Genomic DNA, 27982 nt, shown 5'->3' on the forward strand with positions numbered 1-27982 from the left:
TTCGGGGAGAAGTTTCCACTAGTTACAAATCAATTAATAAACTACCAAGAAGAAAACAAAACCTGCAGTACATGTGACCTCAAGGGTCAGATATGAGTTCCTCTGATCTATCATGTATTGCAGACCATGTTGTTTTTTACCCATCAAAGCAACCTTCCAGCTAGAGACCTGCCAAATGTGGTTTTCTCTAACCTGTTCATAGAGTGTCATGGCAAACTTCTGGTGTGTGATGCAGGACTTGGAGGTGCAGGCATCTGTCTCCTCAGGCACAATATTCAGGTGGATCCTCTCCAGAATGTTCTCCTGTGGGAATATAGTATGCCGATAAGAAATGAGAATACACACACTGAGTATACCAAACATTAGGAACACCTACCTTGTATTGAGTTGCACCCCCTCCCCTCAGAACAGCCTCAATTAGTCGGGGCATGGATTCATGAAGTCAAAAGCGTTCAACCGGGATGCTCGTCCAAGTTGACTTCAATGCTTCCCACAGTTGTGTTAAGTTGGCTGGATGTCCTTTTGGTGGTGGACCATCGTTGATACACACAGGAAATTGTTGAGTACGAAAAACCCAGCAGCATTGTAGTTCTTGAAACAAACCGGTACGCCTGGTATGTAGAACCATACCTTGTTCAAAGGCACTTAAATCATTTATCTTGCTTAATCATCCTCTGAATGGCACACATACACAATCCATGTCTCAATTGTCTCAAGGATTAAACATCCTTCTTAACCTGTCTCCTGCCCTTCATCTACACTAACAAGTGACATTAATAAGGGATCATAGCTTCAACCTGGTCAGTCTATGTTCTTAATGTTTTGTATACTCCGTGTATAGGGAATAGTAATCTCGGTTAACCCAGAACTAAAATATTGCATAATTGGATCAGATGCTTGATTAGGTTATGGGTTAACCCTAACCCCCATAACCTAATCAAGCATATGACCAAATTACGCAATATTTTAGTTCTGGGTTAACCGAGATTACTATTCCCTATACACGGAGTATACAAAACATTAAGCATGTTAGAAATTAAGATTTCTGGTTTGCAAAGTCCCCCACCCTCGCAAAAGGAAAATCTTAGCTGAAGCCACCCCTTACGATAATTTCACTTGTGTTCATCATTCGTGTGGGCACACCAGTTTTAGCACCGCCCTCGCCCAATCCTTATACATCTAAATAAAAACCCAAGATCCGGAACTAATGCTGCTTGTTATCTTACGTATCCCATAGGACAGTGGTCCTCAATTCTGGCCCAGTGGGCCCAAGTGGGTGCTAATTTTGTTTTTTTGCCTGAGCACTACACACCTGATTCAAATAATCAAAGCTTGATGATGAGTTGATCATTTGAATCAGCTGTGTAGTGCTAAGGCAAAAACGAAAATGGCAGAACCACTGCCATAGGATGGTGACAGTACCAGTTAGGTTTACGTAGGTCTTTCCATGAGAGATTGAGACAATAGTGGTCAACAAATCACAATATATTCCATTAGCAAAGTTTGCTCGATCTTATCCATGGGAACATTCTAATTTCCAAATTGAAACTAGTAATCATCCCCCTCGATTACAATATTACGAATCACCAGCTTATTCTTTATCCCCAGCATGTATTACCCTCAACTTACCCTCAGCTATCAGCTTCTCTCCCCAATGTACCAGTATAGAGAATAAATACTTTCCCCCCCTGATACATCGGTATGAGCCTGTATTGTTTTGTGACATTTAACAGCTAGGGAGTTATGCTGTGCCTCACTACTGTAGTTAAGGAACCAGTCCGTGTGCAAGCACTTGAAACTCGCTCCTGTTGCTATGGAATCCCCCTAGGTTTATGAAACATTCAGGCTGCTTTTAGACCTCCATAACCACACAGCCCATTTGTTCTGACACTGGCTAATTCTGCTCATAAATAAATCCAGGTCGTACTGCTAAAGCATTTCATTACAGAGCGTCGGTCTTTACTTTACGCATGTAAACCCAAGATTCCCATGGGAAAATCTAGATGAAGAGAAAGTCGCTGTATAACCTTGCCAAATCCTAACATACACACAGCAGAAGGTTCATGCAACTTCACGCCCGCGGAGAAATAAACACAGAATGAAGTCAGTTGTTACAATGTTAGAATGGTTAAGGTGACATGCCTGACAAAGGACTATCTGATCAAACTGCACATAAGAATAAAGGGGAGAGGGGGAAAAAAGTTGTACACAGTATGCAGAAGCTCCTTTAACCATTCTACCTGATATCACGTCACCTCAGGTGTTCGAACATTTTTATTCTAGCTATGTAACTGAAACAGCATTGTTGCCACTCTGAAAAAGGGGCATTGTTTACAGAACAAGAATTCAAACAGCAAGTTTTTTGTTTTCTTTGGCACCTGACCTTTCAACCACCACTTTGGATTTCATTGGATTGTGGTTCTTTGAAAATCATTGCTTATTCATAACAGACTTGGGTAGGGAATCTGAGGTAAATTTGACGTAAACGGCTCGTGTGACTGGTTCCCTGTGTTGCCGGAAAGCTCGTAGAGTGGGCATATTGGTTTATCGGTTTGGCTGACCGCTCATTTTCTCATCACCTCCTGTTCTTGAGAGAAAGAGACTTCATTTTCTCTGCTGTTTATCCTCCACTGTATAATGAGCTCTCCTGAGTGAATGTCCTCCCCACTCAAGACCTGCTGCGCTAAACAGGAAATGATTATATGTCTGTGCTGACTCGGTTTAGAGCAATTACGCTACAGTGACAAACCTGATGCAGGCAGACAGAGAACATAATATACTGTGGTGTAGCCTCACCTAAGCCCTATAGCTAAAGGGCTAAAGATGAACTAATTCATTAGCCAAGATGAAGTCTAAAACTAGACGTAATGTACAGTAAAATTCCTAAAATCCTGGATGTTTCTTAGTTGGTGTTGAAGCGTCTGAACATCGTGCTCTCAGATGGTAATGACCTTTTCTCTGTTGGGTCTAGAATAAGTGTTAGAAAGAACAGGGTAACAAAGCATTACTATTACATAGTGGTGTAAAGTAAGTTAAAATACTTTAAAGTACTACTTAAGTCATTTTTTGGGTATCTGTACTATTTATAATTTTTGACAACTTTTACTTCACTACAATCCTGAAGAAAATTATGTACTTTTTACTCCATACATTTTCCCTGACACCCAAAAGTACTTGTTCCATTTTGAATGCTTAGCAGGACAGGAAAATGGTCCAATTCACACACTTATCTAGAGAACATCCCTGGTCCTCCCTACTGCCTCTGATCTGCCAGACTCACTAAACACACGGGCTTCGTTTGTAAATGAGGTCTGAGTTTTGTTGTATGCCCCGGTTATCCTAAAAAATATATATATAAAAAAAATAATAATGGTGCTGTCTGATTTGCTTAATATATAAAGGAATTTGAAAAGATTTATACTTTTGATATTTAAGTATATTTTAACAATTACATTTACTTTTGATACTTAAGTATATTTAAAACCAAATACTTTTATACTTTTACTCAAGTAGTATTTTACTGGGTGACTTTTACATTTACTTGAGTCATTTTCTATTAAGGTATCTTTACTTTTACTCAAGTATGACAATTGGGTACTTTGTCCACCACTGTTATTATAGTAGGATAAATGTTTGGAAGTTAGCAAACTAAACACAAGTGTACTGAATAGCTATGCTCAAAGACCACTTTAAACCACTCAGTGGTGTTGCATAATACAGTGAGGAAACAGTGAAGGCCCAAAGATTGTGTTTTGTCTTACATAACCCACCACCATGATATATTAGAGGCTGTGTCGAGGGGATTGATGGGAGAAGGGACATACCTCTTTCAGACGATGACCTCGCTTAAATGTTTGTTACAGCCCCCCCCCCCCCAAAAAAAAAAACTCACACAAACAAACATACACACATTCCACTCTATTCGCCTCTGCTCAAAGGCCCCCTGCCACCTGCCAGAAAGTCTGGTCAGTCACCAAAGGAACTTACGAAGCACTCGGCAGCATCGTCCATGAAGCCCAGCTGAAAGCGGTGCTCATCCTTAAAAGTCTCGGCCAGGGCGTGACGCAGGTTGTCTGAGGGCAGGGCGCGCTCCCGACTGTGCTGGAACTGGGAGAAGATGCCCTGCAGAACAGGAAAGGGGGATACCTAGTCAGTTGTACAACTGAATGCCTTCAACTGAAATGTGTCTTCCGCATTTAACCCAACCCCGCTGAATCAGAGGTGCGGGGGGCTGCCTTAATCGAAAGAAGTTCATTCATTAAATTCTGCAAATGAAAACATTTACAAATAATTATTTATAGCAGTTCAAGGGACAACTAACTACTCCCTCAAAGCTCAATATCCCCTGTCTGAATGTGTTTTATCAACAAAATGTCAAATCAAATTATTGGTAATGCTATCAAAGCACCGATAAAGCCCTACAAATGTCATTTTTTTTACATTTGGGATTACTTGCAACAACAAAGACTTGTTGAAGGGCGCATACCTTCAACGCACAGAAGATACATGAGTCTCCGAGACAGCAGTGTCCAGGAAGCTGCCTCAGACTGCGTCTGAAGATGTCCAGATGCCACAGTACCTGAACAGGGGATTGAAGAAAACATATTATTGTGAAAGTATTGTCATGAGGACAACATGGCCTGGGGCGGCAGGTAGCCTAGTGGTTAGAGCGTTGGACTAGTAGGTTTCAAGATCGAATCCCCGAGCTGACAAGGTAAAAATATTTTGTTCTGCCCCTGAACAAGGCAGTTAACCCACTGTTCCTAGGACGTCATTGAAAATAATAATTTGTTCTTAACTGACTTGCCTAGTTAAATTAAAGGGGGGAAAAAAATAAAAAGAGGAGAGAGGGAGAGGAAAGAAAGAGGGGTGGGGGGTTCTGTTCCTTGGAAACAAAGCCCTGGGTGGCGGACGTCTTCATCCAGCTCAGCCATGTCTCGCCCTCTGAGTCACGGCCTGGAAGAGTCCGCCAAATGCCTTCCCACGAGGCAAAAACAACCTTCCAGTAACTTGCCGGGAAGTACTGAAGCATTTAGAGAGTGACTAAGCTATTGGCTTTGAGGTTATAAAGTAATGTTGGTGGTGGTAAATATTTTTTTGTCTAGAGGGAGATGCTGTCTAGTCCTTTAATAAGCCTCCTGGAAGCCTCCTGGAAATGAGATCATGTTTTGTATTGGTTTACCAGGTATTTCAAATCAAGGGATTGGGCATTGTTACAATTTGCATTAATGCACATGTCCCTTATCAGATATTAACAGTGTCTCTACTTCCATCCTATTGTTCTGGATATATAGTCATTGAAAAACAAAGCATTTATTGCAATTATCTGAAAGCATGCAGTAATCATTTACTATTCATTGTTTAGATATGACTCACCTGCACCGCACTGTTGAGAAAGCAGCTGTTCTGCCCCGGCTCGTTCAGCAGGCCTTTGGTGGGGGCTAGAGACAGCATGCTCCCCGGCTGGTAGGACTTGGCGAGATTGCCCCCCGGCTTCCTGAAGAACTTGACCCATGCCATTGGATAGAGGGTCTGCCTTTTGACGTGAGTGGAGTCACTCGGTGAGGCAGACTGAGGCTTGGTGGTAGCGGTGGGATCCCTCGTCCCGTCGAGAGGAACCCCAGACAGTCTGAGGCTACGTTATTCCGCTAGCAGCAGTTACTGTCCTGCTACACATGGGCGACTACTCCCACCTCTCCGCAGCTTGAGAGAAAGGTGATTTTACCTTGTCCACAACTTGGAAAGGTCTTAAATGTCACAGAAACCGGGAGAAATGTTTCAGAAAGTCCCTAGCTAGGAAGTCTGGAATCCAGACAAAATTATTTGGTCACCGATCGCTAGTCCGATTGTTCTTATGCGTAGCTGTTTAACTCCTGAAGTAGCGGTGTTAGACATTCTCCAGCCTGGATCATTCTGCACTGGGGATTCAGTGCCTCTGGGGGCTCTCCACATTGCCAGGATGTTATAGGGCAGTCAAATGAAATTGATCGGCCTTTCCAAGCTTCATCCATAGCGAAGATCTATCCAGCCAGCGCTTGCCATTGTATGTCAATGGGGTCTGATCTGCAAAAGAAAGAGTGAAAAAGACTTGACACCATAAAATAATAAATTTCACTGAAAACAAATGAACAGTCTGGACAAGGATTGATTCTTGGATCTTCCCACTTAGTAAATTATTTTTTCGGGCAATAGTAAACAGCAGGCTTCACCTATTTCAAAGTCAGTAGTTGACCCCACCCTCTTTACAATATATATATATATCAACAAAGTATATCCATTAACTTTTATGACTGTCCTCTGTACCCAATGCTTCTAAATAAAACATTTGAAAGATTATATACATTTAATCTATCCCCTCTTTCTAAACACATTTAATGGAGAATGGGAAACAAAGTAATTATTGATAATTTACAGATTGCCAAATATCACATTGTTTAGGTCTTGGAAAAATCAGGTCACAAATTCAAAAGTCCACCAAACTAAGACATTACAGTCGACTGTGCATATTACGTGATTTAAAGTCTAAGCCGTTCGTCATCGTGTCACTTATAATAGTCGTGCCCCAGCTACCGAGTTGAAGGCTAAACAAGAAAGGGAGCTATGCCAAGTTACACAGTAATATCATCAGCCCAGTGAACAATGTACTGCAAATTATCTACTTGCAGCACGCCTTCCTTCAGGTCCAACGGCTTGCCAAAGGCCAGTCTTTCAGTCATGTAGTAGTTCTCATAGCCTTTCAACTTATGAGTGTTAGCCTGGAGCGGACTTAGCATTAGGCTAACATGGCAGGCAATGCATGACACGGCCTGGCCTGACCTGCTGCTTGCAATAGCCTTTCGAAAACATAACCAGGACACCTGTGTGTTGTTAAACATGTGAGATTCCTGGAACCAGTGCAGCCCTAATGCTCCAGGTCATACCGACACACTGAACTTCAAATGCAACAAATCGATCCACGACAGAGAGAAGAGATTTTTCCCAGAATGCTGCCAGTGCTGTCTGCAATGTGTCATCTGTTCCCTTGGACATGCTGGTGTAGAGTTGTTTTAGTAAATTGAATGTGCATACTGATGGTAAAGAGTTATGAGCTTCATAAACCAAGTGTTTCTTTGCTGTTCATGTCGGTCTGTTTGTATCTTCTAAAAATGTTGGCTGAGGAACAAAGGACTGATATACCTTGTCTTTTGCACATAAAATGGCGGAACCCCTCTGTATTACTATTAGTGCTACCATATTGCAAAGAATGTGGTTAAGGGAAGTTATCAGATCATTTCCTGTGAGCATCCCACTTATCTAGAAGCTATACATGTTAGAATGAGACACTGAGCAGCAGTTTCCACTGTCAGCTCACATCCAATTCAGACTTCTGCTTTAAGTTAGGCACCACCGAGTACATGATGACGCAAATATTTTATTCCATAGCTCAAAAGCTCCCATTTAGAACATTGAAGTGCAACCCATAACTTGACAAATCAACAAATAGATCCACTCCATGTACTGTGCCTGGTTGACGTAGCAAATCATGCAGTCAGATACTGACTGGCTACAGGGCAGTTCTGGCAAATACCAGATGGGCTGGTCCATTTTTTGCCCGGTGGGCCTATCTAAATTGTATATATTTTTTGCAAGAATTGTAATTATTTGTCCAATACTGAGGACCTTAAAGAAAAAAAAGTTTGGGCTAGAGTTGGTGCCTTGAGGGGGGGGGGGGGGGGGGGGGGGGGGAATTGGGGGAGAAGACGGGTTACAGAAGGATTTTTAAGCCTTGAGAAAAGTGAGACATGGATTGTGTATGTGTGCCATTCCAAGGGTGAATGGGCAAGACAAAATATTGAAGTGCTGGGTTTTTCAAGCTGTTCATGTTTTGTACACAGTGTCTATTTACTATCAATAATCAATAGAGTGGAAGGTACACTGTGACTTGGTTCCCTCTGGTGGTGAACCTTTCCACATACAGTATGATGAATGGGCATCTGCTCCAATAGCATTAGCTATAATAAAGGGGTAAAGTTGTAAGACTGGAGACCTCTCTATACCTCTCTATAAGGGGTGGCAGGGTAGCCTAGTGGTTAGAGCATTGGACTAGTAACCAAAAGGTTGCAAGTTCATATCCCCGAGCTGACATCTGTCGTTCTGCCCCTGAACAGCCAGTTAACCCACTTAACCCACAGTTCCTAGGCAGTCATTGAAAATAAGAATTTGTTCTTAACTGACTTGCCTAGTTAAATAAAAGGTTAAAAAATAAATAAATGAGAAGATGGTATGCAGAACTGAAATTGTTATAGCTAGGAAGTTGGGAACCACACTGTTTTCTTGACTAGGCGATAGCGAAGGTTTATAGATTCTGTTTTTCAAAATATTATCTCCTTCAGTTTATAATTTGGTTGTTTTCACAGCTTTTTCAGCTGGAGCTTAAACTCTTGAGAATATAGCAGAGCAGACTGTGGGAGGGCACAAAGTGTCAGCCAAAACCAGTCGAGCAATATTTCTTCTCTGGTATTCAAACTATTTAACATGTCCTGAAATGTGACCACACAGCTACAGTAGAGTATGTTTATGCTGGAACCAGAATTTGACCATTCATTCACAATAGTTTCTGATTGACTAAATTCTTTAAAAAAGTTTATCTACAGAAAACAACAGGCTCAGGCCCTGTGGCTCTCATTTGCAACTACCCTCCATAGCAACAGCATTCCAAAGGAATCACTTAAGCCTGGCGTTGCTAAAGAGCTCGTGTCTTTGTGATTAGATGCAACGCTGTAGGGGCAAGTGGAAAGCTGTACTCTACTTAACCTTCTAGAGTGACTCCATTCAACCATGCATGTTTGTCATGTCTGTCTATACCGGGACAAAAGCTTCCTGCAGACACCAATATATCACATCATCCATCCATTTAGAGCCTATTTTCTCAATGCACATTTGACCAAATGTGCCCATCCATTTAAGAAAGTGAGTTGCAAAAACTAAATTATTACTCACCATGTCCAATACGCCCGGCGAATGATTGAGAACGATTGATCAAGTCAGCTGTAAGGGGCCACGATTAATTTCCTTAATTTTTAATACCGCCTTCTCACAAACATTACCCTGATGTATCCATCCCTGCAGGTCAAATCAAGGAGGCTGGCATCACAATTCAATCACACATTTGGCCCTGAAACGATACTCAAGACCAAGATAAATCCTTGATTTCCACCATTAGAGAAAGTGATTCCCTGGAATCTTACATATACAGTGCCTTGCGAAAGTATTCGGCCCCCTTGAATTTTGCGACCTTTTGCCACATTTCAGGCTTCAAACATAAAGATATAAAACTGTATTTTTTTGTGAAGAATCAACAACAAGTGGGACACAATCATGAAGTGGAACGACATTTATTGGATATTTCAAACTTTTTTAACAAATCAAAAACTGAAAAATTGGGCGTGCAAAATTATTCAGCCCCTTTACTTTCAGTGCAGCAAACTCTCTCCAGAAGTTCAGTGAGGATCTCTGAATGATCCAATGTTGACCTAAATGACTAATGATGATAAATACAATCCACCTGTGTGTAATCAAGTCTCCGTATAAATGCACCTGCACTGTGATAGTCTCAGAGGTCCGTTAAAAGCGCAGAGAGCATCATGAAGAACAAGGAACACACCAGGCAGGTCCGAGATACTGTTGTGAAGAAGTTTAAAGTCGGATTTGGATACAAAAAGATTTCCCAAGCTTTAAACATCCCAAGGAGCACTGTGCAAGCGATAATATTGAAATGGAAGGAGTATCAGACCACTGCAAATCTACCAAGACCTGGCCGTCCCTCTAAACCTTCAGCTCATACAAGGAGAAGACTGATCAGAGATGCAGCCAAGAGGCCCATGATCACTCTGGATGACCTGCAGCGATCTACAGCTGAGGTGGGAGACTCTGTCCATAGGACAATAATCAGTCGTATATTGCACAAATCTGGCCTTTATGGAAGAGTGGCAAGAAGAAAGCCATTTCTTAAAGATATCCATAAAAAGTGTCGTTTAAAGTTTGCCACAAGCCACCTGGGAGACACACCAAACATGTGGAAGAAGGTGCTCTGGTCAGATGAAACCAAAATTGAACTTTTTGGCAACAATGCAAACCGTTATGTTTGGCGTAAAAGCAACACAGCTGAACACACCATCCCCACTGTCAAACATGGTGGTGGCAGCATCAGGGTTTGGGCCTGCTTTTCTTCAGCAGGGACAAGGAAGATGGTTAAAATTGATGGGAAGATGGATGGAGCCAAATTCAGGACCATTCTGGAAGAAAACCTGGAGTCTGCAAAAGACCTGAGACTGGGATGGAGATTTGTCTTCCAACAAGACAATGATCCAAAACATAAAGCAAAATCTACAATGGAATGGTTCAAAAATAAACATATCCAGGTGTTAGAATGGCCAAGTCAAAGTCCAGACCTGAATCCAATCGAGAATCTGTGGAAAGAACTGAAAACTGCTGTTCACAAATGCTCTCCATCCAACCTCACTGAGCTCGAGCTGTTTTGCAAGGAGGAATGGGAAAAATGTTCAGTCTCTCGATGTGCAAAACTGATAGAGACATACCCCAAGCGACTTACAGCTGTAATCGCAGCAAAAGGTGGCGCTACAATGTATTAACTTAAGGGGGCTGAATAATTTTGCACGCCCAATTTTTCAGTTTTTGATTTGTTAAAAAAGTTTTAAATATCCAATAAATGTCGTTCCACTTCATGATTGTGTCCCACTTGTTGTTGATTCTTCACAAAAAAATACAGTTTTATATCTTTATGTTTGAAGCCTGAAATGTGGCAAAAGGTCGCAAAGTTCAAGGGGGCCGAATACTTTCGCAAGGCACTGTAGCATAAACCTCAACATAAATTAACTGAATCTCTTCCATATTGTTGGCCCTTCAAGCCCAGCCAGTATGCATCCATAGATGACCATGAACAAAATAATCCCTATGAATAAAATGGCCCACAGTCAAGTGCTTGTAAAATAAGTCCATGTCATCATGACTACATATTTAGAGGTCAACTACCAACTCTGACAAAAAATAAAATAATAATTAAGGTTTCAGTTCAGTGCATAAGACATACTCCCCTTCCATAAGAAGTACATCCACAGCAACAACAGTAAAGATGACTAATGTATGCTTACCTTATCACAGCACAGATAATACATTACTGTACTCAATCTGCCAACCTCGCTTATCTTCTAGTATCTCAAAGTCTGAGGTAAATTGGCACTGGTGTGACAGTCTGCAACTGGAGCACAATATAGAACCTATGTACGTGTGTCTCAACAACCTTATAGAATGACAAAGGTCTCTCTCTATGCTACCCTTGTTCAACATTGAAGACAATCCTGTGCTCAGCGGTGCCTTCAAACAATGCTATCACGTGTAGCCATCTCTGGTTTCTAAAACCAAACTGCTGATTTATTACCATTAACAATCATCACGTTATTACCAGTGTCATCTAATTTTCTTAGTCATTACAGTCTGGCAGTCACTACATTCTCACTGGTTTCGAAAAGAAACCAATTAACATTTCTGTGTGACCTACGGTCAATGTGCTTACTATATGGCACATGTGATCAGGGCAGGTGACAGCATTCCATAAGGACATGACAATGCAACAAGTGAGTGACAGACATTGTTGTGACCTGGATTGGCTGAATACTATCACACCAGGGAGACAGGCATGGTCTTTCATTCCATACCTAACCTGCTAGGTGAGAACTGGGACAGAGATGCAAGGGTGGAATAATACAGAGTGACTGTGCAGGGTCAGGGTTACAGGTAGCTAAGGTAAAACCGCAGAACATGTCAATAGCCACTGTGCTTTTAAGGTCAAATATTATATTAATCAGACAAATGGATGTTGGTGCTTTAAATACCCTGTGATTTGAGTGTGAGTAGAGTGCAGTTGTGTTGAAATATCTCGGCTTCCTACTTTCAGTCCTGTCTGGAGAAAGCCTGCTCTCCAATTTGCCACTCTTCTGCAACCGAGCCGAGTGATGTCATGGGTCCTTGCGTAACCCGAGACACACCCTTCCTTTAGAGTTCTGAGGCATGGGTGACATTTCCTCATGCTGTGTTTATTATGAAATCTGATCGGTTTAGACTAGAGGATGGAATTCCATGTCGCAAAGTCACAGGCTTGCACAGACAAACAGAAATTAGCTAATTTAAAAGAGACTCGTTATGGTCAAGTGTTAATGATGGTGTTAATGATTGTTTGTGAAGCCCATGTCCTTGTGTCTAACAGAAAGTGTATCAATATACAGATGTGAAATCCACCAACTTATCACAAACATGGGCATCACCTGATCTCACTTCAAAAGCACATTCACCTGAGTGGGCAGGCCTTTCAAGGGGCCTATGAATCACTTTTCATGTCTATTTATTGAGTTCCTTTTCCATATCTTTGTTCAACAACGTCTCAGTCATTTGTATCCCAGACACTCAACAAAAATAGGCCTTTCTGAAAACGTGGCCATGCCCTCAACACTTATTACCGTATGGAATTATTAATGAGAAAAACAAAACAAAAATGACAAGCCACCCTTTCCAGGTGTGTTTGTAAATCTGGTAAGGATAAACTACACTATTGAGGAGTAGCCAAGCAAAGGCATTTCACTGGTCTGGATTTTGAGAATAGACCAAAGCACAGGAAGGAGTTATGAGACTCTCTTTGTAAAGAGAGAGGCTTGCTTAGACGGTGTCTTGCAAATTCCAAGCACAAACTCATGTTTTCTTGACAGCGAAAATGCTAAGGCTAGCACCTTTGAGTAATCAGCTAGAGTGTCTGTTGTAAATCAGCATCTTTGACAGGACAAGGCTGTCCGTTAGACTTGAACACAGCAAAACGTGACCTGGGATACAGTGTGGGATAGAAGTAATGGATGGCCTCATTAAGAGGAGTTTAACTTTTATATGGTAATGGCAAGATCCTTCGAATAAATTAAATACAATTTTATTTCACACATACACATGGTTAGCAGATGTTAATGCGAGTGTAGCGAAATGCTTGTGCTTCTAGTTCCGACAATGCAGTAATAACCAAACGAGTAATCTAACCTAACAATTCCACAACTACTACCTTATACACACACAAGTGTAAAGGGATAAAGAATATGTACATAAAGATATATGAATGAGTGATGGTACAGAACGGCATAGGCAAGATGCAGTAGATGGTATCGAGTACAGTATAAACATATGAGATGAGTAATGTAAGGTATGTAAACATAAACGTGGCATAGTTTAAAGTGGCTAGTGATACATGTATTACATAAAGATGGCAGGATGCAGTAGATGATAGAGTACAGTATATACATATATGATGAGTAATGTAGAGTATGTAAACATTATATTAAGTGGCATTGTTTAAAGTGGCTAGTGATATATTTTTTACATCAATTTCCATTATTAAAGTGAGCTGGAGTTAAGTCAGTATTTTGGCAGCAGCCACTCAATGTTAGTGTCGGCTGTTTAACAGTTTGATGGCATTGAGACAGAAGCTGTTTTTCAGTCTCGGTCCCTGCTTTGATGCACCTGTACTGACATTGCCTTCTGGATGATAGCGGGGTGAACAGGCAGTGGCTCGGGTGGTTGTTGTCCTTGATGGTCTTTATGGCCTTCCTGTGACACCGGGAGGTGTAGGTGTCCTGAGGGCAGGTAGTTTGCCCCCGGCAACCCGCCAACTCTGACTCAACCTTGATGGATGACTTTCCCAAAAGGAGACAACATTCAGTGTGGAATAAGGCTGGGAATTGCCAGGGACCTTGGTGTCGACACGATATGTCTTGCGATTCGATACTGTGATTTTATTGGTTGTCCTTAGCTTATGCCTGCCCATACCATAATCCCACCATGGGGCACAATGTTGACATCAGCAAACTGCTCTCCCAGTATGGTCGAAACCACATTTCATTCTCGAAAAGCATACTTCTCCAGGGTGCCAGCACTTCACCAGCGTGCCAGTGGCCATCGAAAATGAGCAATTGGCCACTGAAGTCAGTTACGACGCTGAACCACAGTCAGGTTTGGAGATGGTTTCTGACAGTTTGTGCAGAAATTATTTGGTTGTGCAAACCCTCAGTTTCATCAGCTGTCCGGTCTCATATGATCCCGCAGGTGAAGAAGCTAGATGTGGAGGTCCTGGGCTGGCGTGGTTATACATGATTTTTGAATGACAACCTCATCTCTGTACCCCACACATACAGATAATTGTAATGTCCCTCAGTCGAGCATTGAATTTCGAACGCAGATTCAACCACAAAGACCGGGGAGGTGTTCCAATGCCTCGCAAAGGGCACCTATTGGTAAAATAACAGACATTGAACATACCTTTGAGCATGGATAAGTTATTCATTACATTTTGAATGGTGTATCAATACACCCAGTCACTACAATGATACAGGCGTCCTTCCTAACTCAGTTGCCAGAGAGGAAGAAAACCGCTCAGGGATTTCTCCATGAGGCCAATGGCGACTTTAAAAAAGTTTAAGTTTAACAGCTGTGATAGGAGAAAACTGAGGATGTATCAACAACATTGTAGTTACTCCACAATACTAACCAAAATGAAAAGGAAGCCTGTACAGAATTTGTTTAAATCACAAACATGCAATAAGGCACTAAAATAATACTTTTTAAAAAGTGTAAAAGAAATTAAACTAAAAGTAATTTTACTTAACATATGAGTAAGCTACACCACAACATTCATATATACGTTATATATACTTTATTGCTGCAATGAATGGTTTAACTTTTGATCACATTTGTTTGTAGTTTGTAAAAGTACATTAGCTTCAGTATTACAGCTGTCAGACCACCTTGGATTACTGTAGGTAGCTAAGTGAGTACGACTCCTACACTTGTTTGCCATTTGTTAAATTACACACCTGAAATTCATTGTGGCTAAACAATTATGTATGATGTTATGTATGTATGTATGTATGTATGTATGTATGTATGTATGATTTAAAATCAAAACGGTTTTAAAAAGAGTCTTTAGTTTAGTTGTCATATCACAGATAAGCTTTAGCTTTAGCTTTTTTTTTTTTGCTATAGTTTGCAATTATGAAATCCTGTGAAACTCATTCAATGGTTGTAGAAACATAACTATTGGTCTATCCTGTTTAATCATACACAAATATTCCATTTAGAAAAGATGACTGCTTGTAAGAGAGACAATTGAATTACGCTTAAAAGTATGAATACAATTCAGATTACAAAAAACATTATCACCTGGTCATGTTTATGACATCAATAAAGTTGTTGCATTGTCTCTGTTATGAAAATCTATAAAATCATATTAACAGTGCCAGCATTAATTTAGTATTTTAGTGATATTAAATTAGTAGTTTTTTTGCAGAATGTATGGGCAGCTACTGCTAAAGCTCCCACTTCAAACTGTAATCCATACAAATTTTTATGGGTGAGTAACATGGATCTGAATTTGGTAAAAGCCATCTCGTCTTTGGCAATTCAGTAAGCTGTGTTAAATTTCATCTTTAGCACTGCCTGTTGACCAGCTTGGGCTGCCACCTGTTGCCTGTCAAATACAATCGTCACCAGTGACCACAGCCACAAAGTCATAAAACCTGCCTATTTCTTCTATTTCTCTTCTTAAAAAATGTGATTTTAAACCTAAAAATGTAACCACACTGCTAACCTTATATCTAACCCAAACCTTAAAATTAAGATCAAAAGGCACATTTTGGTCTTCATGCATTTTTACGATATAGCCACGGCTATGGTTACTAGTGGAAACCGTCAATTACGGCTGGTAGCTAGTAGACGTAGTGATGTTGCTTCCACACCTGCCCCGATGCACTTTTTGATTAATTTGTGTGTTAGAAAAGACTAGTGCTTTAAGTTGCTCGACCCAGGTGCAAAATAAGTCCTTCCCTACTGCTATTACTCCAGACATTCAACAGTAACGTTACTCACAGAATATTGTGCTGATAGTTTTGTCCCTACTTAGCCACCTGAATTCACAAAGCCACCCCTTTTTGTCTGATGTTCGGTAGCAGCATCATCATCATCATCTTCTGGTTGATCATTTTCATCATTTGTTTTTTTTGTCAAAGAATGCGTAAATTCCACCGCATTTCATTGTTTTTGTTCTTGCTAGTTAGCTTGCTAGCTAATGACATTACTTAGCTGACAGTTCTGAGGGAAATTTTTTTGCAAAAAGGGGTTAGTTGTGTGCATGGCGTGTGTTATATAAATATTCATACACATAGCTCATATAAACAAAGACATTCCGTAGTAAGAACACATACACCCAGCCATAAGACTGACCCCCTCTTCCTTATATAAACACACATCTCATCTCCCTCTAACTGGCCTGTCCCAAGAGCAAAGAACTTTTGCTGTGCACCAATGGGGCCCGCTCTGGCTAGAGCAAGGCCCGCCTCCAACCCTCCGACCAGTCAAGAAGACCGAAACGACAAGACTCCACCTACTTTATTCTATGTATAAAAATGTATGTAACCATTGTATAGGCCTCTTTTTCACCTGGCTCCTTGCCGAGTTATGTGAACTAGGTCCGTGCACGTAAAACTGCGGGACAAGATATCTCTGACTCATTAAAACTGTCTTTTGTTACAACTGAAATCCACTCTGTCCAGCGTCAGTGATTTGGTCTCAACTCTCCAGTATTTGAACACTAACAGAATTGGTAGCAGAGTTTGGTTGTTCTTGAATTCGATCTATTATAAGTTAGTGTGAGAGGACGAGACTGATCACGGCTAAAAAATCAGACGGAAGAGTGACTTCCCCAGCCATTCATCTTGCCTCAGGAAATCTGATCGGAGCGCTCTATATAAAGGTGAGCAGAGCCCGTTATATCGAAATCTGCATATTGTATTATAGCCTAAACCAAATTTTGATCAGAAAGTACTGGGCGTGAGTATGAATCGGTGCCCAAATTTTTACATAAGAACCTAAGACATTGATCGGGGAGATCTTGTTTTGCTCGTTTTTATTTTTTATTTGTATTTTTATTTTTTATCAATTGGCCTATTATTAGAAGTGTAGTATGCATGTAAAAGTTCCTATTAAATAAGTGCTTACTGTTTAATTGGTTGTGGCTTAGAAGTGTAGTATGCACGTAAAAGTTCCTATTGAATAAGTTCTAAACTGTTTAATTGGTTGTGTTTAGAGATTTAGTTAATTAATAGATCGACTGAATCTGCATGTAAAAGATCCTATTGAATAAGTTGTAAACTGTTTAATTGGTTATGTTAGAGGTGTAGTCGAATAGATATAGGATATGTAAGTTTGGCCTTCCACAAGACAGAGATCGGGAATGATGTGGCTATTGCACATCAAACAATAAACATAATATGAACCAGAGTTGACATTCCATGATTTGGAGATGGGGGAAATTAAATTGAAAGAAACGTTTGTCGCGGAGTAGGTTGGGATACGTAACTGGGCTATTATGCACACGTGCTGGTAGACAAAGCCACCTTAGTATCGAATGGAATACTGATTTTTGTTTTTTTCATTCCTGTTGATATTGCCTAAAGTTTAAAATTATTCTGACAATTGCTATAGAATCGCTGGAATTTACTGATATAAGTTCATAAAGGAACTTACTGAATTGTTTCTAGAAAGTATTTAAATAAGCCGCCGAGCTTAGTACAGACTGTTTGACAGACGCTAAAAGCTACACACTGATTTTTGGGTTTTTCTATTCTATCCATATTTCCTAAAGAGCTAGAATTACTCTGAAAATTGTTATAGAGCCGCATATATTCACTGATATATTGTTCCAAAAGGAAATCGCAGAATCATTTATAGAAAATACCTAAACGAATCGCTGAACAAATTCAAATAAAATACCGGTGAAATACACACGTGGCGGGCGTCACATACTGATAACCCCCTTTGTATGCGAGGGTGGGGGTAGAAGAGATAAGCCATTGCCAGTACAGCAGTATATCTAAGCATACAACGATAGAAATAAACACCACATAGTAAGGATTGAATATACCTAAATAACGCATTATACACATTATCAGACGACTTAGATAAAATGTCTGCAGCCATCACGCCCAAACAAATGATTGCAGTAGAAACTCAAGACCAAGGGGAGCAGCCAGATAACACTCAAATAGTGGCCCAGACTATCTCCCAGATGATTCAACAGCAGGCCGGTCCTCAACCAGCCAACCCGGGGCCTTGGTATCCCCCGCAACCACAATTTGCATACCAGCCGCAATGGATACCAGGCCATCCAAAAAGAGGGGTTTGTTTCAACTGTAGAACTCCAGGGCACTACTCACCATACCCACTCACACCACAACAACGCCAGTGGAACTCTACGAGAGGTCCATATGGGAAGGAAAGGGGTGGAAATAGACCTCAACAGTACGAACATCAGCAACCAGGACCCACACCCATGCATCAGCAACCCGCATACAACCAACCGCAGTTCCAGGGAATGACTGGGAGCACCATCCCCTGGTCATAAAAATGCCCACCACCCACGGCAGAAGATGGAAACAGCAACTCCCAGACGGTTCACATGTCACCCTTCAATCAGCCATCAACCCTCAACCAGCATCGGCCAAATTAGCTGAAATCATCGGATTGACGCAGGTCCTCATCAGAGGAAAAGGAAAGACTGAATATCTATACAGACTCAGCCCATGCCCATGAAGCAGGCCACACTGATGGACCCAGAACTTTTATGAGAAACACATGGCCCCACACACGAAGGCAAACTAAAGACCCTCCAAAAAGGCCTCGCACATCTGGTGGCACCCTCACATAAAAAATATGACTGACTTATTTTATGACGATGATTTATTTTGTGACGAATGCAATGGTTGTGACAGACACAACCCAAAGAAACCATATCAAACACCAATGGGCTCATACGTAATACCTAATGCATGGTTTCAGGATATTAGTATAGACTACACCGACATGGGCCCCGAAAATTTATCTAAAGGCAAACTCTATCTCCTAGTCATAGTAGATAGGTTCTCCAAATGGGTAGAGGCAATACTAACAAAAGGGGAGGATGCTAGGTCAGTCTTTAAGTGGCTACAAACCAAACTAATACCCAGGTATGGCATCCCAAGACAAATCAAATTTGACAAATGGCTTACATTTAACAAACACCTGAGACAGGTGGAAGAAAGATTTGGCATAACCCACAGATTTGGATCTGTGTACAGGCCCCAATCCCAAAATCTGGTGGAACGTCAAACCAAAAGCAAAAGCTAAGATAGCTAAAGTATGTGCCTCATGGGATAATGACTGGTAGAGTCATGCATGGTCCACCAAGGGAGGGAGGTCATATGCCCGCCCTTGATGTACAACAAATTGTAATGTCTAATTATGTGAAAAAACTGACGGTTCTCGCTGCAGCACTCTCTACCCAGGTTCACAAGGTCCAGGAGGGGGAGCTGCCGGGGGACACGCCACTACTGAAGGTAAAGGTTGGTGACGGGGTGAGGGTTACAGGCCACAAGAGAAAGTGGCTGGAACCCAGGTGGACTGGACCGTACGAAGTGAAGGAGGTTACTTCACACTCAGTCCAGGTCAAAGGTAAATCAGGCACACCTTGGCACCGCCTTACACATTGCACCCCAGCCCCAATTCCTTCTAGAACATTGACTGAAGTCAGAGCTGATTTGAGCGGCCTAAATTCGATTCCAAATGAAGACACTCCTTCCTCAGGTGATGCGGCATCAAACTCCGCCTCCCCTGAGAAGGGAACCTCGCCCAGTTAGAGGGAAATTTCTCCCTCTCTGGGTGAGGCTGGGGATATCTGGTCCCTTATTTGTGATATTCATACTGATATTTGGAGTAACCCTAGGACTTTCACATGGTTAATTGAACAACTACTTCACCCTGCCACATCACATACACCAACCCCTACACATGTCCCTAACTCCTTTCCTGATATCACTCCCTCCAATCACTCCCGTCCCAAACGTAGCACTACACCTACAGACCCACCATGCAAACCAGACAAGGTTAGGAGCACCACCTTATGTATACCCACGATTGCAACCGCCACCTTTCTGCTATAGTTTTCACGTCTAATAGACGTGAAGAGGGGGATTTGTTATATAAATATTCATACACATAGCTCATATAAACAAAGACATTCCGTAGTAAGAGCACATACACCCAGCCATAAGACTGACCCCCTCTTCCTTATATAAACACACATCTCATCTCCCTCTAACTGGCCTGTCCCAAGAGCAAAGAACTTTTGCTGTGCACCAATGGGGCCCGCTCTGGCTAGAGCAAGGCCCGCCTCCAACCCTCCGACCAGTCAAGAAGACCGAAACGACAAGACTCCACCTACTTTATTCTATGTATAAAAATGTATGTAACCATTGTATAGGCCTCTTTTTCACCTGGCTCCTTGCCGAGTTATGTGAACTAGGTCCGTGCACGTAAAACTGCGGGACAAGATATCTCTGACTCATTAAAACTGTCTTTTGTTACAACTGAAATCCACTCTGTCCAGCGTCAGTGATTTGGTCTCAACTCTCCAGTATTTGAACACTAACACGTGTGACTGGTTTCATGGTGTGCTGTTTTCAAATCCCACTAATCCAAAAGCTTAGCAATGCTAACAAATACATGTAAAATCTCAGAGAATACTAACTAAATGTTATACAGTATGACCTAAACTATACAAGTAACAACAACAAAAAAAATTATACTTACAGTTTGCTGCACACGCAAAACAAATATTAAACAGCAAGGCTCTTGATCCAGGAGGGTATTCTCTGTTACCAAGCAAAGCTTGATTTTGGAAGAAGCTAACCACTTAGCGAACTAGCTACTAAATTAGAAAACCAAATGCACAACTGCAGAGCATTTAGCACATTTTAGACAGTTCTCTTAAATAGTTAAGAGATCTAGCTGGCAAACATTTAGTTGTGAATTCCATAGTGTATTCCATAGATCACCTGGCGCGTGTGCTGCACCATAGTGAGTGACTCACAAGGCTTCGGTCTCATCGTTGTGTGCATGTAAACAAACACCACGTGACTGGGAACTACTGGTAAGCTTCATAATGACAAATTATGTGTCAGGTGTACGGCAGAACGTAATCTTCTTTATCTCCTAAAGTATTGCACAAGTTGACTCCAGGTATTTACTTAAAAAGTAGCTACAGGGCTCCCGAGTGGCGCAGCAGTCTAAGGCACTTGTCGTGTTTGGAGGATAAAGAATGCTGAGTCTCATCCAAGGAACACCATACCTCCTGTGAAGCATGGGGGTGGAAACATCATGCTTTGGGGCTGTTTTTCTGCAAAGGGACAGGACGACTGAATGAATGAACGAACGAATGAATGGGGCCATGTATAGTGAGATTTTGAGTGAAAACCTCCTTCCATCAGCAAGGGCATTGAAGATGAAACATGGCTGGGTCTTTCAGCATGACAATGATCCCAAACACACCGCCCGGGCAACGAAGGAGTGGCTTCGTAAGAAGCATTTCAAGGTCCTGGAGTGGCCTAGCCAGTCTCCAGATCTCAACCCCATAGAAAATCTTTGGAGGGAGTTGAAAGTCTGTGTTGCCCAGCAACAGCCTCAAAACATCACTGCTCTAGAGGAGATCTGCATGGAGGAATGAGCCAAAATACCAGCAACAGTGTGTGAAAACCTTGTGAAGACTTACAGAAAACGTTTGACCTCTGTCATTGCCAACAAAGGGTATATAACAAAGTATTGAGATAAACTTTTGTTATTGACCAAATACTTATTTTCCACCAAAATTTGAAAAATACATTTGATTAAAACTCCTACAATGTGATTTCCTGGATTTTTTTCTCATTTTGTCTGTCACAGTTGAAGTGTACCTACGATGAAAATTACAGGCCTCTCATCTTTTTAAGTGGGAGAACTTGCACAATTGGTGGATGACTAAATACTTTTTTGCCTCACTGTATGTGCCTCGATCTAGGTTGGGCAAAACTAAACATGGTGGTGTTCGCCATTGCAATCTCACTGGAATAAAGACCTCCTCCATTCCTGTCATTATTGAAAGAGATTGTGATATCTCCCATCTCAAAATAGGGCTACTTAATGTTAGATCCCTCACTTCCAAGGCAGTTATAGTCAATTAACTAATCACTGATCACAATATTGATATGATTGACCGGACTGAAACATAGCTTAAGCCTGATGAATTTACTGTGTTAAATGAGGCCTCACCTGGTTACACTAGTGACCATATCCCCCACGCATCCCGCAAATGCGGAGGTGTTGCTAACATTTACGATAGCAAATTTCAATTTACATCTTTTGAGCTTCTAGTCATGAAATCTATGCAGCCTACTCAATCACTTTTTATAGCTACTGTTTACAGGCCTCCTGGGCCACATACAGCGTTCCTCACGGAGTTCCTTGAATTCTTATCGGATCTTGTAGTCATAGCAGATAATATTCTAATTTTTGGTGACTTTAATATTCACATGGAAAAGTCCACAGACCCACACCAAAAGGCTTTCGGAGCCATCATCGACTCAGTGGCTTTTGTCCAACATGTCTCCGGACCTACTCAATGCCACAGTCATACTCTGGACCTATTTTTGTCCGGTGGAGTAAATGTTGTGGATCTTAATGTTTTTCCTCATAATCCTGGACTTTCGGACCACCATTTTATTACGTTTGCAAACACAACAAATAATCTGCTCAGACCCCAACCAAGCTATAAATTCTCGGATAACCCAATGATTCCTATATGCCCTTACAGACTCCCTCCACCTACCCAACGACGTCAGAATACAATAATCAGTTAACCACCAAACTGGGGAACTCAATTTAACCTTGCGTAATACCCTAGATGCAGTTGCACCCCTAAAAACATTTGTCATAAGAAACTAGCTCCCTGGTATACAGAAAATACCTGAGCCCTGAAGCAAGCTTCCAGAAAATTGGAACGAAAATGGAGCTATACCAAACTGGAAGTCTTCTGACTAGCTTGGAAGGACAGTATCGTGCCATATCGAAGAGCCCTCACTGCTGCTCGATCATCCTACTTTTCCAACTTGAGGAAAATAAGAACAATCCTAAATGTATTTTTGATACTATGGCAAAGCTAACTAAAAAGCAGCATTCCCCAAGAGAGGATGGCTTTCACTTCAGCAATGATAAATTCATGAACTTCTTTGATGAAAAGATCATGATTAGAAAGCAAATTACAGACTCCTCTTTAAATCTGCGTATTCCTCCAAAGCTCAGTTGTCCTGAGTCTGCACAACACTGCCAGGACCTAGGATCAAGGGAGACAAGTTTTTGAATACTATATCTCTAGACACATTAATGAAAATAGTCATGGCCTCTAAACCTTCAAGCTGCATACGGGACCTAATTACAACTAAACTACTGAAAGAACTACTTCCTGTGCTTGGCCCTCCTATATTGAACATAATAAACATCTCCGCATCCACCAGATGTGTACGAAACTCACAAAATGGGCAGTAATAAAGCCTCTCTTGAAAAAGCTTAACCACCGTGCTTCTACACCTGCATTGCTTGCCGTTTGGGGTTTTAGGCTGGATTTCTGTACAGCACTTTGACATCAGCTGAAAATAATAAGGGCTTTATAAATAAATTTGATTGATTGATTGGTGTGGCTGGCTTCCGGATTAAGCAGACGGGTGTAAAGAAGAGCATTTTGACGGGTCATGTTTCGGAGGAAGCGTGACTCAACCGTCGCCTCCTGAGCCCGTTGGAGACTTGAAGCGATGAGACAAGATTGAAATTGGGGAGAAAATGGGAGTAAAATACAATCTTCAAATAAAATAGTTTTGACGGTATTGAAAAATACATCTTTGCGTGGTGTTCTCCAAATACCCCAGTATGCGGTAAGCCACCCAAGCCTACAGACAATAGCGTCGGTTTTTCTAAGGTTGACAAGAGAGATTTCTCCCACGTGTGGCTGACAGTTGCACATTGTCATCACGGTTTGTTTGTGTCGTCTTCATCAATGGAAAAATGGATTGATATTCCCAAATGGAGTGACATAGGTCTACGTTTAGCATGAAAGCACTTAGTAAGAGACTTGTCTCAGCAACTTGACACCGGTCAGTCAAGCTGACCTTCTCTGTGCTGACCATTTCCAACGTGCACTCAATACTTCACTAAATAATTCATTTAAAGCTGCCACAAGGCGTAACTGTGGTGCTAAAAAGCAGCGAGGTCAGAAAGTGAAGAGAAAACCAACATTTATTGACATTGTCCCTCACACTCAGTCAGCATCTGCCTCATTTTGCTTCATACACAAATGTTGGTTTCCATTGGTTTCAGTCGAAAACGCTTGTGTATCACAATCCCTAGATGTTGCTGATGAAACAAATAAAATCCTCAAACATTTTAGACCATGTAATAATGAAAGCTGACTACTAGGAAACCTTGCTCAGCTATGGGGAAATAAAACAATTTTCTGTTGAAAATCATGAAAAAACAGAACGAAACAAAAACAACAAAAAAAATCCCTGGGGACTGGAGACGGGGGAAACAATGCAAGCGGACGTTTCTCGAGTGGCCTTCCTGCCAAAAGCTTGCTGCATTCCAGCACACGGTCGCCACTTTGAACCCTGTGAAACTGAACAGGTCACCCTCACCTCGCTGAGTCACTCAATGAACGACCCCCTTCTGTCACAGCGACAATGGAAAAGGGAGAGAACAAAAGCACATGTTCCCAAAACCGGACCCTGCATTTTTTTTTAAGGCTCTGATTGAAATATAACATCCTCCCTTGGACTGTTCAGACTACTTCCTAAATGTCTCACTGCTTCCCATGACTTGCCAATAAATGTCAGCGCGACAGCGCTGGCCAAAAACTTTCTTTCCCTTTTTAAAACAGATGAATGAGTTTATTCTGTTCCAGCAGCTAAATGAAATGCTGCATGCGGAGGTCAGGTGGTTTAAGTGCACTCTGGCACAGCCCTTGTTTAATGCCACAGTCTAAGATTTCAGTCATTTATAAGCAAAATATGTATAGCTTCAAAACATGTTTTAAAAAGTAATGTTGCTCTCATGGAATGGCATTTTTTAGCACTACAGTGAAAAAGTGAATGGATTTTCAGTTTAGTTGGTGGTCCTACATCCTACAGAGTGAGGCCTTAATGAATGGATGATGCAGCTGCTGACATAGGCCAACAAATGGGACACAAGTTCATCCATGCCAGGTACCCTTCAATCAAACCTCCAATAGCGCTGATTATCTATGGGAACTCGCTAGTGAACTGCACTCCATTGAGAGTTAGCACTTTCTCTCGTCCGATTGGTACTCGATTTGACTATCCCAGTGATAGTACGTAAATAAATATCACACCAGCAAACTTCCATAGACAACAACAGTGAACTGACATAGTCCTCTGAAACAACTCTGGGAAATGAATTATGTAACATGGGCCATGCTGCTACAAACATTAGCTGTTTTTTCAGCATGCCATTATCTTCTAATCTACTGGTTCCAATGAAAATATCCCACAGTAAAGTTTGGTATGATGAAAATACATTGTGGGCTAAAAACAGCACAGCATTATCTAGCGGTATACAATACAGGTAATTATGTCACAGCAGGATAATATAAAATGTTGATGTGTTATCTTGAGGAGTGTGTGTATATGTGATGTAAAATAGAGAATGAGTAATCCATCACTTCTGAATGAAGTCTTCTTTCCAATATATTCATTGTGATGGAAAGACATTTGCTACCTTGTCCTGAAACAAAGTATCTTTCCTATCAATTAAACTGAAATTGGAGCATCGTAAAATGTGAAAATCCAACCCTGCCACCCTCTAGGCTTATTTTTGTCCCACAATAGATAAGTAGGCTAATCGTAACACCTTCCAATTGAGTTTATTCTTAACGTGAACACCACCCTTTCTCACGTCTAAATCATTCAAACAATCAGACAAACCCACAATGTATATTAAGTACAATTTAATATACTCAATTCTAAACCATTAGTTTCTGATAAGATGATTTTCATTCGGTTTGTAATACCTTACACACAACTCAAGGTTTGAATGAGCTTAATGCCTGTGAGGAATATAACAAAGACAGCTATCTAATAATGGCAAAAATCACACAATCAAGGGAATATTATAGAGGTGTCTGATGTTTGATGACAGGATGAGGTGTTCATTTGCTAGCAAGGCTTCCGGGGGAAAAGAAGGTGTCGTAGAACAATGCATATCACTGAAACTCACTGGGGACTCGGGAGTTGAGTACAAATTGTACTCACTGGTCATACAAAAGATACAGTATTTCAAAAGCAAGGCGCTATGTGGTAAAATGACTAATTGACTGTCTGCTTATCACTCAGATGTTTGCTGAATGTTCTGTAAAAGTGAATCATGCTATAATCATGTTAAAACAACTTTGTTATTGGCAGTGTTGAGAAACTAGTGCTGGTCCACATGACAAATATAAAAAGGTATGCTAAAGTAACTGTCTTGTGTTTCCAGATTTCTACATGACCTATAATTCATTAATTATATGAGTGAAATTGTTATCCTTCCAAAAAAAATGGTCATTAAGAAGGCCTGTGTTGTTTCTGGGTTGGAATAGTGTGAGCGTTTACCCAACCACAGAATGGTATGGGAGTATACCGGTCATTAAAAATATGAATGTAAGTAGACCGCTGCTTGGGCCGCTTATCCTTCTCAGGAGTATGACATCATACTCTATGAGGAAATAGCAACCATTTTTGAAAGTCTGTTTGAGATGAGTGTTTTTTTCTCCAATTTATGCTTTGGCCACATACGAGTATAGGACGAGTCGACAACATTTTTAGGTATGAGTTATCATAATATGAACTTTAAAGAGTGAGATTTTCACTGGACAGTTACTTTAATTGAGTACAGTCAAATCAGTTTGGAAGTAGGAAATTCTTCTTCAATTCATTCCGGATTATTACAAGCACATTTCTCTATCAGATAATGGCACAAATCTATAATTAAATGGTTGATACCTAACAGTGTTTCGCAAATCCAGTCCTTGAGTGCCCCCAACATATGCAATAGTTTCAACAAAATTAAACTATTGGATTTGACAGGTTACTTAGTCAATGTTGCTGGATCCTGCATTAAAATAATCATGCAGATCTACGCTCAAGCATTTCCATTCATTTGCACAGGCTGCATCAGGCTATGTCAATTCAAGTAGGCTTGCAGTGTTAACCCAAATCCAGTCCTCGAGTACCCATCACTAGCACACCTGATTCAACTTGTCAACTAATTATCAAGCCCTCAGTTGAATCAGGTGAGTTTATCTAGGCTACAACAAAACATGTGTGCTGTTGGTGGGTACTCGGACTGGAGTTGGGAAACACTGCGGGCCTACTTGAACTGACAGTCTGATGCAACCTGTGCAAATTAATGGAAATGCTTGAGCGTAGATCTGCATGATTATTTTTAATAACCTGTCACATGTATTAGTTTAAATTACAACAGTATTTTGGCCTACTTGTAGCGGATTTTAAAACTTTACACGATTGACTAGGCTCACAAAATATCGCATAGCCTGAGGGACTTAAGTTTGTAACTTTGCGGAATTGTTGTCAGTGTAAACCGGTAAGGGACAAGCTAGACTAGTCTTTGTTCATATGTTATGTTGCTACAAAGTCCCAAGCGCAATAATGAAATATTGTTGCCAAGCCGGGCACTTTCACAATATTTAGGATAGGTTCTTATAGAAATAAGATGTAGGCTTTTATTTAACGCAGTTATAGAAGCACTACTGATACCGCACTAATCCAGATTGTTGACGTTTTTGTTTTGAATAACGTCGGAAGTTAATCGGCGATATCATACGTTTCAGATGAGTGTACCTGTAATTCAGGTACATTTCCGCCTCATGCGCGTTGTGCCACAGTCAAAACAACTAGGAACTCGGAGATCCGACCTCAAGACCATTGACGTCATTATTTGACATCGTTTTTTCCGGGTTCCCAGTTGTTTTGAAAACACAATTGATACA

At 41.1% G+C, this 27982-nt stretch overlaps 1 protein-coding gene across 1 annotated transcript in view; it reads right to left on the bottom strand.

The window, feature by feature from the left end:
- The window catches only part of LOC110531744 (ubiquitin carboxyl-terminal hydrolase 53), a 64899-nt gene that overhangs the window by 36318 nt on the left and 599 nt on the right, over window positions 1-27982 (bottom strand). The window contains exons 2-5 of the mRNA XM_036987590.2: window positions 5377-6063; window positions 4487-4579; window positions 3988-4122; window positions 193-303 (exon numbers count right to left, since the gene is read on the bottom strand). Coding sequence (XP_036843485.1) covers window positions 193-303; window positions 3988-4122; window positions 4487-4579; window positions 5377-5520 — 483 coding nt within the window. The 5' untranslated portion in view covers window positions 5521-6063. The remainder of the gene's footprint in view (window positions 1-192; window positions 304-3987; window positions 4123-4486; window positions 4580-5376; window positions 6064-27982) is intronic.

The sequence above is a fragment of the Oncorhynchus mykiss genome, chromosome 9 (genome assembly GCF_057628025.1).
Source record: "Oncorhynchus mykiss isolate SJ-2025 chromosome 9, ASM5762802v1, whole genome shotgun sequence".
Lineage (NCBI taxonomy): Eukaryota > Metazoa > Chordata > Actinopteri > Salmoniformes > Salmonidae > Oncorhynchus > Oncorhynchus mykiss.